This window comes from Chrysochloris asiatica, unplaced genomic scaffold, assembly GCF_000296735.1.
Source record: "Chrysochloris asiatica unplaced genomic scaffold, ChrAsi1.0 scaffold00395, whole genome shotgun sequence".
In the NCBI taxonomy this organism is placed as follows: Eukaryota; Metazoa; Chordata; class Mammalia; order Afrosoricida; family Chrysochloridae; genus Chrysochloris; species Chrysochloris asiatica.
Window position 1 is genome coordinate 305,115 of NW_006408913.1, and position 11,973 is coordinate 317,087.

At 37.2% G+C, this 11,973-nt stretch overlaps 1 protein-coding gene across 1 annotated transcript in view; it reads left to right on the top strand.

Annotated features, from left to right (window-relative positions):
* TMEM131 (transmembrane protein 131) overlaps positions 1–11,973 on the top strand; it is a 291,771-nt gene that overhangs the window by 106,156 nt on the left and 173,642 nt on the right. Inside the window, exon 3 of the mRNA XM_006876610.1 lies at positions 10,940–10,980. Coding sequence (XP_006876672.1) covers positions 10,940–10,980 — 41 coding nt within the window. The remainder of the gene's footprint in view (positions 1–10,939; positions 10,981–11,973) is intronic.

Below are 11,973 nucleotides of genomic sequence, written 5' to 3' on the forward strand. Positions count from 1 at the left end.
GGGAGCAGAAAGCCTCATCTGTCTCCTGTGGAGCAGCTGGTAGTTTCGAACTGCTGACCTTGCGGTTCGCAGCCCGATTCGTAACCACTACGCTACCAGTTCTCCTTTGACAACAGTAGGTTGGTTTTTTTCCTTAGGAAGTAGATTTAAGAAAATGATTTGATAAGCAAATCATTTAATATTTTTGCAATATACTATTTAAATTTATGTTAAATTTGTATGTCTTCAGTTATTTGTGTAAAGTTAGTAAGAGTCTATCTGTTGAGTCAAATCAACTTCAGCTAGCTTCAGCATAAAAAGAAGCATAGAGGTCTGTTTTTCAATAGTCCATGGAGGATGTCAGGTGTTTTTAAGGTTCATCAATGTCATAGCTTGTATCAGAACACCATTTCCCTTTATGGTTAAACAATATTCTATTGTGCGTATATATGCTAGTAGGTATTTGGGGCTACTCCACTTTTTGGCTATTATGAATAAAACTAGACTTTGTTTTTCAAATCAATTTTGAGTGTATAGAGAAATTGAGCAGAAAGGAAGAGTGCTGATACACTTAAGCCGCCAACCACACAAGTTTCTCCTGTTATTAACATCTTCCAGTGTCATCATTAGGTACCCTCAAGTCGGTACTGACTCATAGCAACCCTCTGCACAACAGAATGAAACACTGCCCAGTCCTGCACCAGCCTCACAATTGTTTGCTTAAAACTGTTGCTGCCACTGTATTAATCCATCTCATTGTGGGTATACCTGTTTTTCCCTGACCCTTCACTTTACCAAGCATGATGTCTTTCTCTGGGGACTGGTCCCTCCTGATAACATGTTCTAAGTATGAGAGACAAAGTCTTGCCATCCTGATTTCTAAGGAACATTCTGGCTATACTTCATCCACCACAGATTTGTTTGTTCTTTTAGCAGTCCATGGTAATGTTTGTATTCTTCTCCAGCAACTTAAGTGCATCAGTTCTATGGTCCTCCTTATGGTCCAACTTTCATATGTATATGTGGCTATTTAAAATACCATTGCTTGGGTCAGTCATACTTTAGTCATCAAACTGATATCTTTGCTCTTGACCATTTTAAAGATGTCTCGTGCAGCGGATTTGCATAATGCAATAGGATGTTTGGTTTCTTGACTGCTGCTTCCATAGTGTTATTGTGAAGCCAAGCAAAATGAAGTCTTTGACAACTTCTATCTTTTCTCCATTTATCACGATGTTATTTATTGATCCAGTTGTGAGGATTTTTGTCTTCTTTATTTTGAGGTGCAACCCATACAGAAGGATATAGTGTTTGATCTTTATCAGTAAGTATTTTAAATCCTCTTTGCTTTCAGCATGCCAAGTTGTGTCATCAGCATATCACAGGTTGTTAATGAGTCTTCTTCAATCCTGGTGATTCTTCATGTAATTCAACCTCTCAGTTTATTTGTTCAGCATACAGATTGAATAAACACCTTTCCTGATTTTAAACCATTCAGTATCCCCATGTTCTGTTCTAACAACTGTCTCTTGGTCTGTGTACAGGATCCTCATGAATACCTGTTCTTTTTAATGTTATCTATAGCTTTTCATGATCCACACAATCAGAAGCCTGTGCATAGTCAATAAAGCACAAGTAAACATTTTTCTTTTATCTCTGATTTCAGCCAAGATCAATATAACATTCGCAATGGTATCCTTGTTCTTTTCTGGCAGTTCCTTTCCATGTACTCTTGTAGCTGTTTTTGAATTATCTTCAGCAGAATTTTGCTTGCATGTGATGTTACTGTTATTGTTGGATAATTTCCAAAATCCATTGGGCCACCTCTATGTTTCTCTTCCAATCAGTTGGCCAGGTAGCTGCCTTCCAAATTTTTTGGCATAGCTGAATGAGTGCCTCCAGTTCATTGAAAGATTTCAGTTTGTATTTCCATCAATTTCAGGGGCCTTGTTTTTCTTTTGTGCAGCTTGGATTTATTCCTTCTGTACCGTAGGTTCTTGATCACATGCTACCTCTTGAAATAGTTGAACTTCAACCATTTTTTTTTTTTTTTGTACAGTAACTTTGTGTATAACTTCCATCTTATTTTGATGCTTTCTTTTACATTATGCATTAGTGTAGTGTTTTTGTTACAATTTATAAGTCAATTATTATTAACCAATGTTCATAATTATCAGTCGGTTCACTCTTTGTGTCATACAATTCTATGGGTTTTGACAAATGCATAATAATACCCACCATTATACTATCATCACAATAGTTTCATTGTCCTCCTCCTTCTCATATCCGTAGAAAACACTGATCATTTTACTGTCTCTGTAGTTTTATGTTTTCCAGAGTGTCCTACTTGTAGTTGGGACCATATAGTGTATAACCTTCTCACACTGGCTTCTTTAACTTAGCAGTATGCATTTAAAGTTCTTATATATCTTGACAGCTCATTTATTTTTATTGCTAAATAATACTCTATTGTATGGATGTACCACAGTTTGTTTATCCATTCACCTGTCGAAGGACACTTGGTTACTTCGTAGTTTGGGACATTTTGAAAAATTAGTTTTAAAATGTTTTTATGTAGACATAATCATTCAAGTCATTTGGATAATGCCTAGGAGCATAATTGTTAAATATTATGGTAAGACTATATTTAGCTCTGTAGAAACTGACAGTTTTCCAAAGTGGTTGTGCATTTTTCGTTCCTACCAGTGATGAGTAAGAGTTTCTGTTGCTCAATCTCCTTGCCTGTATTTGGTATTTTGTATGTTAGGCATTCTAGTAGGTATGTAATTACAATTCCCTAATGACATATGATTCTAAATATCTCTTCATGTACTCATTTGCCATCTGTGTATCTTCCTTGATTAGATGCCTATTCAGATCTTTTGTCATTTTTTTATTGTTGTGTTTTTAAGAATTTTTAGTTTAATATATTTTTTTAATCTTCATTTTGAATACCTGGTGGGCACTTGTATAAGACTGTTCCCTTGCATTTTTAGCTAATTTATATCCACATTAAAATAACCACCCTATCCTTCTTTTTGAGACTTGGTGTGGTGCTGTAGGATAAGCACACCAGGACTGCTAACCCCAAGGTTGACAGTTCAAACCCACTAGTTGCGCCTCAGAAACTCTATACAGGGTCTTTACTTTATTAGTTGGAACTGACTTGGCAGTACTGATAACAACATCCTTCTTTCTGTATAGGCAGGTATCTATTCCTCTTTCCTGTTGTTTATAAAACTTACGTTCCTCATTTTTCTATGTTGCAATCATATAATACATTGTTACTGTTGTTACTTTAAATCAAAGATGGGGAACCTTGTTTCTGCCAAACTTTATAACATCATTAACTGACCATAAAAAATTATCAACTTAAAAATTAGCCTGCTATATTTGATCAAACGTTTAACTAACTCACCCCTCATACTTGGACATATATTGTCAGGAGGGACCAGTCTCTGGAGAAGGATATCATGTTTGGTAAGGTGGAGGGTCAGGGAAAAAGAGGAAGACCCCCAGAGAGATGGATTGGCCAAGTAGCAGCATCAATGGACTCAAGCGTGGCAACAATAGTGAGGTTGGCCCAGGATCCCACAGTGTTTTGTTCTACTGTGCATAAGGTCACTATGAGTTGGTACCAACTCGATGGCACCTAACAACAACAACAAATGTGATGTGGTGCTGACCGTTAATGCTGTAAACTGCAGCATTGGTTTGGCCCATTAAGGCTGTCAGTTCCAACTCACCAGCTGTTCCTTGGAAACCCAGTACAGGGTCATTATGAATCTGATACCGACTCCAACGGCACTTAGCAACAACAACAACATGATGGCTGGAACTGTGGTTGCCTTAGCTGAGCCAGAACAAACGATTTTGTGTTCTTATTCGGCCTGAGGGTCTGATGTTCCCCACCTCTGCTTTAAGCAAACATATCTTTTAGATCACTTAAGAATAAAAAAAAATGGGAGGTTGTTTTATACCTTACTTAACGTTTAGTGCAAGGAAGATCTGCAGATGAATTCCTTCCGTTTCTTCCTCTAAGAAAGTCTGTTTCTCCTTCACTTTTGAAGGATAATTTCATTGGATGTAGGAGTCCAGGATGCTGTGTCCTGCCCCTCACCCCCTACAGTTTAAATATTTCTGTGTATTTTGGCTTGCTTTCTGAGGAGAGCGTCATGTATTTGTACCCTTTTTTCCTCTTTAGCATTTCCCCCCTTGGCTTGAGAGTGTTCTCGTTATCTTCAGTTTTCTGAAGTATGAATATGATGTGCCTAGGTATAGATGTTTTTGTATTCTGCTTGGTGTTCTTTGAGCTTCCTGGATCTTCAGTTTAATGTTCATCATTAATTTTTGAATAACTTTTTCTCTTTGCATGTCAGTTGAATTGTTTCTCTTGACATATCTTCAAGCGTACTGATTCTTTCCTCAGCTGTGACCAGTGTACGGATAAGTTCATCAAGGGTATTTTTCGTTTTTGATGTATTGCATTCCTTTTTAGAGTCCTGGTGTGGTGCTGTGGGTTAATACGCCAGTCTGCAAAGCCGTTTGAACTGCGAAGTCGGTGGTTCAAGCTCACCAGTCTCTCCTTGGAAACCCTATACAGGGTCTCTATGGGTCGGAACCGACTCGATGGCACTTAACAACAACAACAACATTCCTTTTTGGTACTCCTGGGGTGGTGCTGTAGGATAAACACCGGACTGATAACCACAAGATCAGTGGTTCAAACCCACCAGCTGCTTCCTGGAAACCCTATAAAGGGTCCCAATGAGTCGGAACTGACTCCATGCATTTAACAACTACAGTTCCTTTCTGATTCTTTCTTATATTTTCCATATTTCTGCTTACATTGCCCATCTGTTCCTATATGTTAGCTATTCCTTCCCTTATCATAGTAATCATAAGAAAACACAGACCCAGTGGTATTGAGTTGATTACAACTCATAGTGACCCTATAGGACATAATAGCACTTGTTCTCTAGGGTTTTCTAGGTTGTAATCTTTATAGAATCAAATTGCCCCATCTTTCTCCCACAAAATGACTTGTGGATTTGAACTCCTGACCTTTTGATTAATAGCTGAGCGTTTAACCAGTGTGCTACCAGGGTTCATACATTTGTTGTTATAAAGTGCCCTTGCGACTCATAAGGACCCTATATAGGGTTTCCTAGGAGTAGCTGGTAGATTTGAACTTGCCACCTATTGGTTCAAAGTCCAGTGCTTATTTACAGTGCCACACCAGGAGCCTAACAGTTATTTTAAATTCCCAGTCTGATAATTCCAGTATCTGTGTGATGTCTGTTGGTTCATTTGTCTCTTGCCTTTTATTGTCATGCTTCATAACTTTTTGTTAAAAGACAGATGTGTTGTATTGGCACTAAGATAAATAGGTTTTAGTAGAAGGATGAATGTAATTCTGGCTAGGAGTTGGACTGTGTTGAATGTTTACTTTAGCAGCACATACCAGAAGCTTTACATACCTTGTTTTTATCTCTCCTAGGGACTCTGGGCATCTCTAAGTACTCCTCCTCAGAGAGTCTGAGCCTGACAGCTCTTTCAGCTTTAGTCTACTGTTGATAGACTGAAACCTGCTAGTATAATGGTCAGCTGTAGGGAGGGGAAGTGTTCTTTTGATAATCTTAAGATTAAATCTTACTCATGTTCTGAACTAACTTGTGTTTTGGGACTATGAACCTCAAATGCATTTTTCTGCTTTAAGTGAGACAGGAAGGCTAAATGGAACTACAGTAAGTTCACTTCTCTTATTGTAGTTATTATTGTATCTCCCGTTCATAAGATTTGGTGTTATTATAAAGTGCCCTTGAGTCAGTTCCGACCCATAGCAACTCTGCATAGGGTTTCTGAGGAGCAGCTGGTGAATTTGAACCACTGACTTGCAGATCAAACTGAATGCTTATCCTACCCTTGTGCTCCAAAGAATTATCCTGCAGTGCCACACCAGCCCTTTGCTGTGACACCTTTATTATGAATACTTTATAGCTGTACATACCAGAGGCAAAGATGTAATCAATGATACTTTTATAATTTTCTAAGTCTACTTAATGAACAGATTTTCACTCATGCTGCACCAACTTGAATTTTAGCAAGAATTTGTTAATGTCTTGTATTTATGTCGTTTGTATCATTTATTTAAAACAAAGTATTTTATTATGAAAACTTTCAGACCTGCTGAAAATTGTCAGTTAAATTTCTTTATATCTACCACCTACACTCCTCAGTGTAGTCCTGGGGTGGCGCTGTAGGTTACTGCGCTGACTGTATGGTTGCTTTGAACTGCACGGCGGCAGTTCCAGCTCACCAGCTGCTCCTTTGAAACCCTAGACAAGGTCTCTACAAGTCAGAACAGGCTCAATGGCATACCAACAACAGCAACATACTCCTCAATTAACACTTTGCTATATTTTCTTTATTATGTAAGTGGCTTCAAAAAGTTCATGAAAAAATAAAAAGATAATGGAATTTTTCCACACATTTTTTTTGAAGTCACCTTATAGATCTCTGTGTGTTTTCACTTAATTTCTAAAGTTGTTTATTAGCATTTGTACTTTTTTTTACTATGATACTTCTCTTTATTCCCCTAAAACTGAGAGCTAATATTGTTGTACTGTATAACTCTGATGTTCGCTATGGCATTTCCATTCTTGGTTTTGTGGGATGATCTGGAACCTCTTCTATTTGTATCTTTTATCAAGCAATTGGTTTTTATAAGATAAGTTGCTTGACTAATGATTTTTAAAGAATGGATAGCATTGCCATAATAAAGAGTTAGATAAGTTTTTCTTTATTACAGAAAACCTAAGACTTCACTAAGCACTCACTCACTTACAACTCAAATAGACATAACTGTTAACCACACATGTACTGTAGTGCTGAAACATTTTAAAGAAAAATTTACATATACTGACATTACATTTCAGTGTGCAAATTAGGAAAATAAGGGCAGTTTCCCACATATGCTTTATTTCCCGCACCATTACTAAATAGTATATACTATGGTGCTGTAGGATAAGCACTGGACTGCTAACCACAAGTTCAGTGGTTTAAACCCAACAGCCGCTCCCTGGAAAGCCCATGCAGGGTCACTATGAGTCGGAACCAACTCGATGGCATGCCACCGCCACCACTACCAATGGTAAAAAATAATAACCAAACTTACTGTTCTTTTAAATTATAGCATAACAGCTAACCTTTTGGTGTAAGTTCACTGATTTTATTCATTAGACTTTTAGTGTCTTCGCAGACACTATTATTAAGGACTTCATTCTTTCATCACCTGAGCTGTGGTAATTGCCTTCCAACTTCCTGTTTTCTCTTTGAGCTTCTCTAATCTTTCCTCTTCACAAAAGCTGGAATAATGACTTTTTAAAACTTAAATGAAACCATGTCTGTCTGTCTCTCTTTTCCCTTCAAAGTTCTTTTATTATATTTAGAGTACAACATAACCCTACCATGATTTGTAGGGTAAAGTCTAATCTGGTTCCTGCCTCATTTTTTATTTCTCTCCCCTTTTTCTTTAGTAGAAATACTGTCTTTTTCTTGAACATCCCAAGCTCTTTTCTATACAAATAATCCCCTTATTTAAGACATATTTGAGTTGTAGCAAACTGCACTTAGATTGTCTAATTTATTTGTGTTTTGCTTTGATTTTCTTAGTACAACTAATTGTTTATGAAGGATCTTCAAAAAGTTCATGGGAAAATCCCATTATCTTTTGATTCAATCTGAAACAAACTTTTTGAACATTTCTCTTGGTATAATGATGATATAATTTGCTTATATAATCATTCTCAGATGTTCAGTGTTGATTTATTGTTCCAAAGACTGCCATAACAGGCATTCATGAAAACTTAAAAAAGAAAAAAAGCGATATTTGACTTTTGAATCAATTTATGACAGAGTCATCGGAATGGGACCACCTGTAATACCCCACACCACCTGTAATACCCCACATGAATTTAGAGATCATCTGAAGAACAGATTTGATACATTAAACACTAAAGACCGAAGACCAGAAGAGTTGTGGGATGACATCAAGAACACCATACAGGTAGAAAACAAGAAGTCATTAAGAAGACAAGAAAGAAGGAAAAGGTCAAATTGGATGGCAGAAGAGACACTGAAATTTGCTCTCCAGCATAGAGATGCTAAAGCAAATGGAAGAAATGAGGAAGTCCAAGAGCTGAACAGAAAATTTCAAAGATCAGCTCAAGAAGACAAAGTCAAATATTATAATAAAATGTGCAAAGATCTGGAGTCAGAAAACAAAAAGGAAGAATACGCTCAGCATTTCTCAAGCTGGGGGAACTGAAGAAAAAATCTAAGCCTCAACTTTCGTTATTGAAGGATCCTCTGGGCAAATTATTGAATGATGCAGAAAGCATCAAAAAATGATGGAAGGGATACACAGAGTCACTGTACGAAGAGGAAATGGTTGATGTTAAACTGTTTCTAGAAGTAGCATATGATCAAGAGCCAATGATACTGAAGCAAGAAGTCCAAGGCGCGTGGAAGGAATTGGCAAAGAATAAGGCACCAGGAATTGATGGAATAAAAATTGAAATCTTTCAAGAAAGTGAGGTGGCACAGGAGGCACTCATTCATTTATGCCAAGAAATTTGGAAGACAACTATATTTGTGCTATTCCAAAGAGAGGTGACCCAATGGAATGCAGAAATCATCGGACAATCTCTTTGATATCCCAAGTGAATAAAGTTTTACTAAAAGTAATGCAGAAACGGCTACAAGCATACATTGACAGAGGACTTCCAAAGGTTCAAGGCACATTCAGAAGAGGCTGTGGAACCAGGGATATCATTCCTGATGTCCGATGGATCTTGGCTGAAAGCAGAGAATATCAGAAAGATGTTTACTTGTGCTTTATTGACTATGCAAAGGCTTTTGATTGTTTGGATATGATTGTGTGGATCATGACAAGCTACGGACATTTCGAAGTATGAGTATTTTGGAACACTTAATTGTGCTCATGAGGAATTTGTACATGGACCAAGAGGCAGTTGTTTGAACAGAACATGAGAACACTGAATGATTTAAAATTAAAAAAGGTGTGTGATAGGGTTGTATTCTTTCACCATACTTACTCAACCTGTATGCTGAACAAATAATCCGAGAAGCTGGGTTATATGAAGAAAAATGGGGCATTAGGAATTGGAGGAAGCTTTATTAACAGCATACGATATGCAGATGATACAACCTTGCTTGCTGAAAGTGAAAAGGACTTAAAATACTGATGAAGATCAAAGAGCACTTTGGTTATGGATTGCATCTCAATGTAAAGAAAATAAAAATCCTCATTACTGGACCAATAAACAACATTCTTGTCAATGGAGAAAAGATTGAAGTTGGCAAGGACTTCACTCTTCTTGGATCAACTATCAACACTCATGGAAGCAGCAGTCAAAAGGTCAAACGACGTATTGCATTTGGCAAATCTGCTGCATGAGACCTTTTTAAAGTGTTGAAGAGTAAAGATGTCAGCTTGAAGACTAAGGTGTGCCTGACCCAAGCCATGGTATTTTCAGTAACCTCATATGCATGCAAAAGCTGATCAGTAAATAAGGAAGACCGTAGAAGAATTGATGCTTTTGAGTTATGGCGTTGGAGGAGAATATTCTAAGTACCATTGGCTGCCAAAAGAACCAACAGATCTGTGTTGGAAAAAGGGCAGCCAGTGTGCTCCTTGGAGGCCAGGATGGCCAAACATATTGTCAGGAGGGACCAGTCACTGGAGAAGGATATCATGTTTGGTAAGGTGGAGGGTCAGAGAAAAAAAGAAAGACCCCCAGTGAGATGGATTGGCAAAATTGCAGCATCAGTGGGCTCAAGCGTGGCAACAGTAGTGAGGTTGACCCAGGATCTGCTGTGCAGAAGGTCACTATGGGTTGCTACCGACTCAATGGCACCTAAGAACAACAACTCTTTTTTTATTTTTCAGTCTCTTCTTATTTTTCAACTGCAACATTCTTTCTTCAGACAGGTCTTCCAGTCATGACATGTTTAGTCAAGTCGCCTATTTGTTTTCTCTCACATCACCTTCTTAGTATCTTCATAATCCTTTATTCAAAGTATGATTGCATGTTTGTTTACTTTTTAAGTGATTCTCTCCAGTCTGTACTTTAAGCTCCTCTTTGGCAAGGACCCATTGTACACTAACACTTGGACCCAGTTGGGAGGAGTTGATTCAGTGAAAAACACATAAAACTTCTGTCTTAGTTTTCTAGTACTGATGTAACCAAAGTGGGTGACTTTAACAAAACAGAAATGATTTTCTGACAGTTTAGGAGACGAAAGTCTGAGTGAAAGGTGCTTACTCTCGGGCAAGGTCCTTTTCTCCTTCAACTTCTGATCCTCAGTTCCTTGTGAGGAACTGTCATCATGTGTCATGATATCTGCCTTGTCTCATCTGTGTTTTTTTCTCCTTTGCCTCAACTGCTCTTCTTATGTCTCGAAAATGATTGTCTTAAGCCACACTCTAAAATGATCATAACCTTATTAACAAAGAAAACCTCTGCTCAAAAGTGGGATATATCCATAGGTATATCATCCCATAGGGAAATGCTGTTGTTGCTCCCAAGTTGGGTTTTACTCATAGTGACCCTACAGGTATTAATATTCCAACATATATTTTGGGGTTCACAGTTCAATCCCTGGACAAACCTCATAGACTTACTGGTTTGCCAGATATAAAAATCAATCACAATACTTTGTATTTTCTACCAGGTGTGTTTGATATTTGATCCAAATTATTCTGTCATTTGAATTGTATACTGCAGTGAATTATTTCATATGATTTTGGGATCAGATTTAACTTGTATCCAAGATACAAATTGAATCTAGAATAAAACATTTTGAATATTCTATATGTCTACTGTATAAAAATGTGGTTTTTGTATTTTCACCTTTTTTTTTTCTCCTCTTACAGACTGAGACAACGCTTGGACTCAATTCATATCAGCAGAAAAGGTAACTCTCAGTTTCTTTTGATAATTCCTATAATTTTCCACTTTTGCTCACTTCCTTGGTGAAGAAGTACTAAAAAATTATGAATCACATATTTTTTCATGTAATTTTAAACACTTTGTATGGAAAAACAGGCTGACTCATGAATTTGTGTGTAATATACTGTGCCTTTTATTTATTTAGCTTAAGAAGATTGTATAGTTGCAACTTATCTTTGCAGGAGCCCAAATCTATTCTACTAACTGCCCTGACTAACAATTGGAATCCTGGAAATGGTATCAGTGGCACTCCTAGATAGGGAATATAATTCTCAGATTTTAAGAATTCATTTTTTTTGAATGGGTAGTTTTTTTTTTTTGGTTTTTTTACGCTTTTATTGTGAATTGAGTGATAGTTTACATGGCAGAACGAGTTTTGCACTAATCCAATTATATTTTATTTCATAGCAATGATTACTATCCCCTCCATGCATCATCGGTTAACAGTCTTATTTGCCTCTACGCCCATTTTGTTCCACATCTTCTACCTTTATAGTTGTAACAGTCACAACAGTTGCATTTAGTCATGATAACAATTACTCACTATTGAGTCAAAAGCATCCTATCACCATCTCCTTTCGCCAGACACATCTAGACAAGATGAAAACTATTCAGTGGAGAGTCTACCTTTGCCCCCTCAATCTGAAACTAAAGTCTCTTGAAAACTTGTAAACCAGCCTCTTCATGCCTTTACTGCCCCCTCATCTGCCCCATCCCATTTTAGATAGCCATTGTCTAAGTTGCCCTTCCCTATCAACCCTGTGTACTAAGGGGATAGGCTTGATCCTTGATGGGAAGACGCCTTCCCTCTCAATTGATGTTTTGAGGTATTACATTGTAAGTAAAAGTCAAGTTCATCAAATTGTCAAAATTTACACTTGCTTCCTGTATCAAATTAAAATACATTTTATTTCATATATTCATCCTTATAAAATATTTATTCTTATAAAATTCTTAT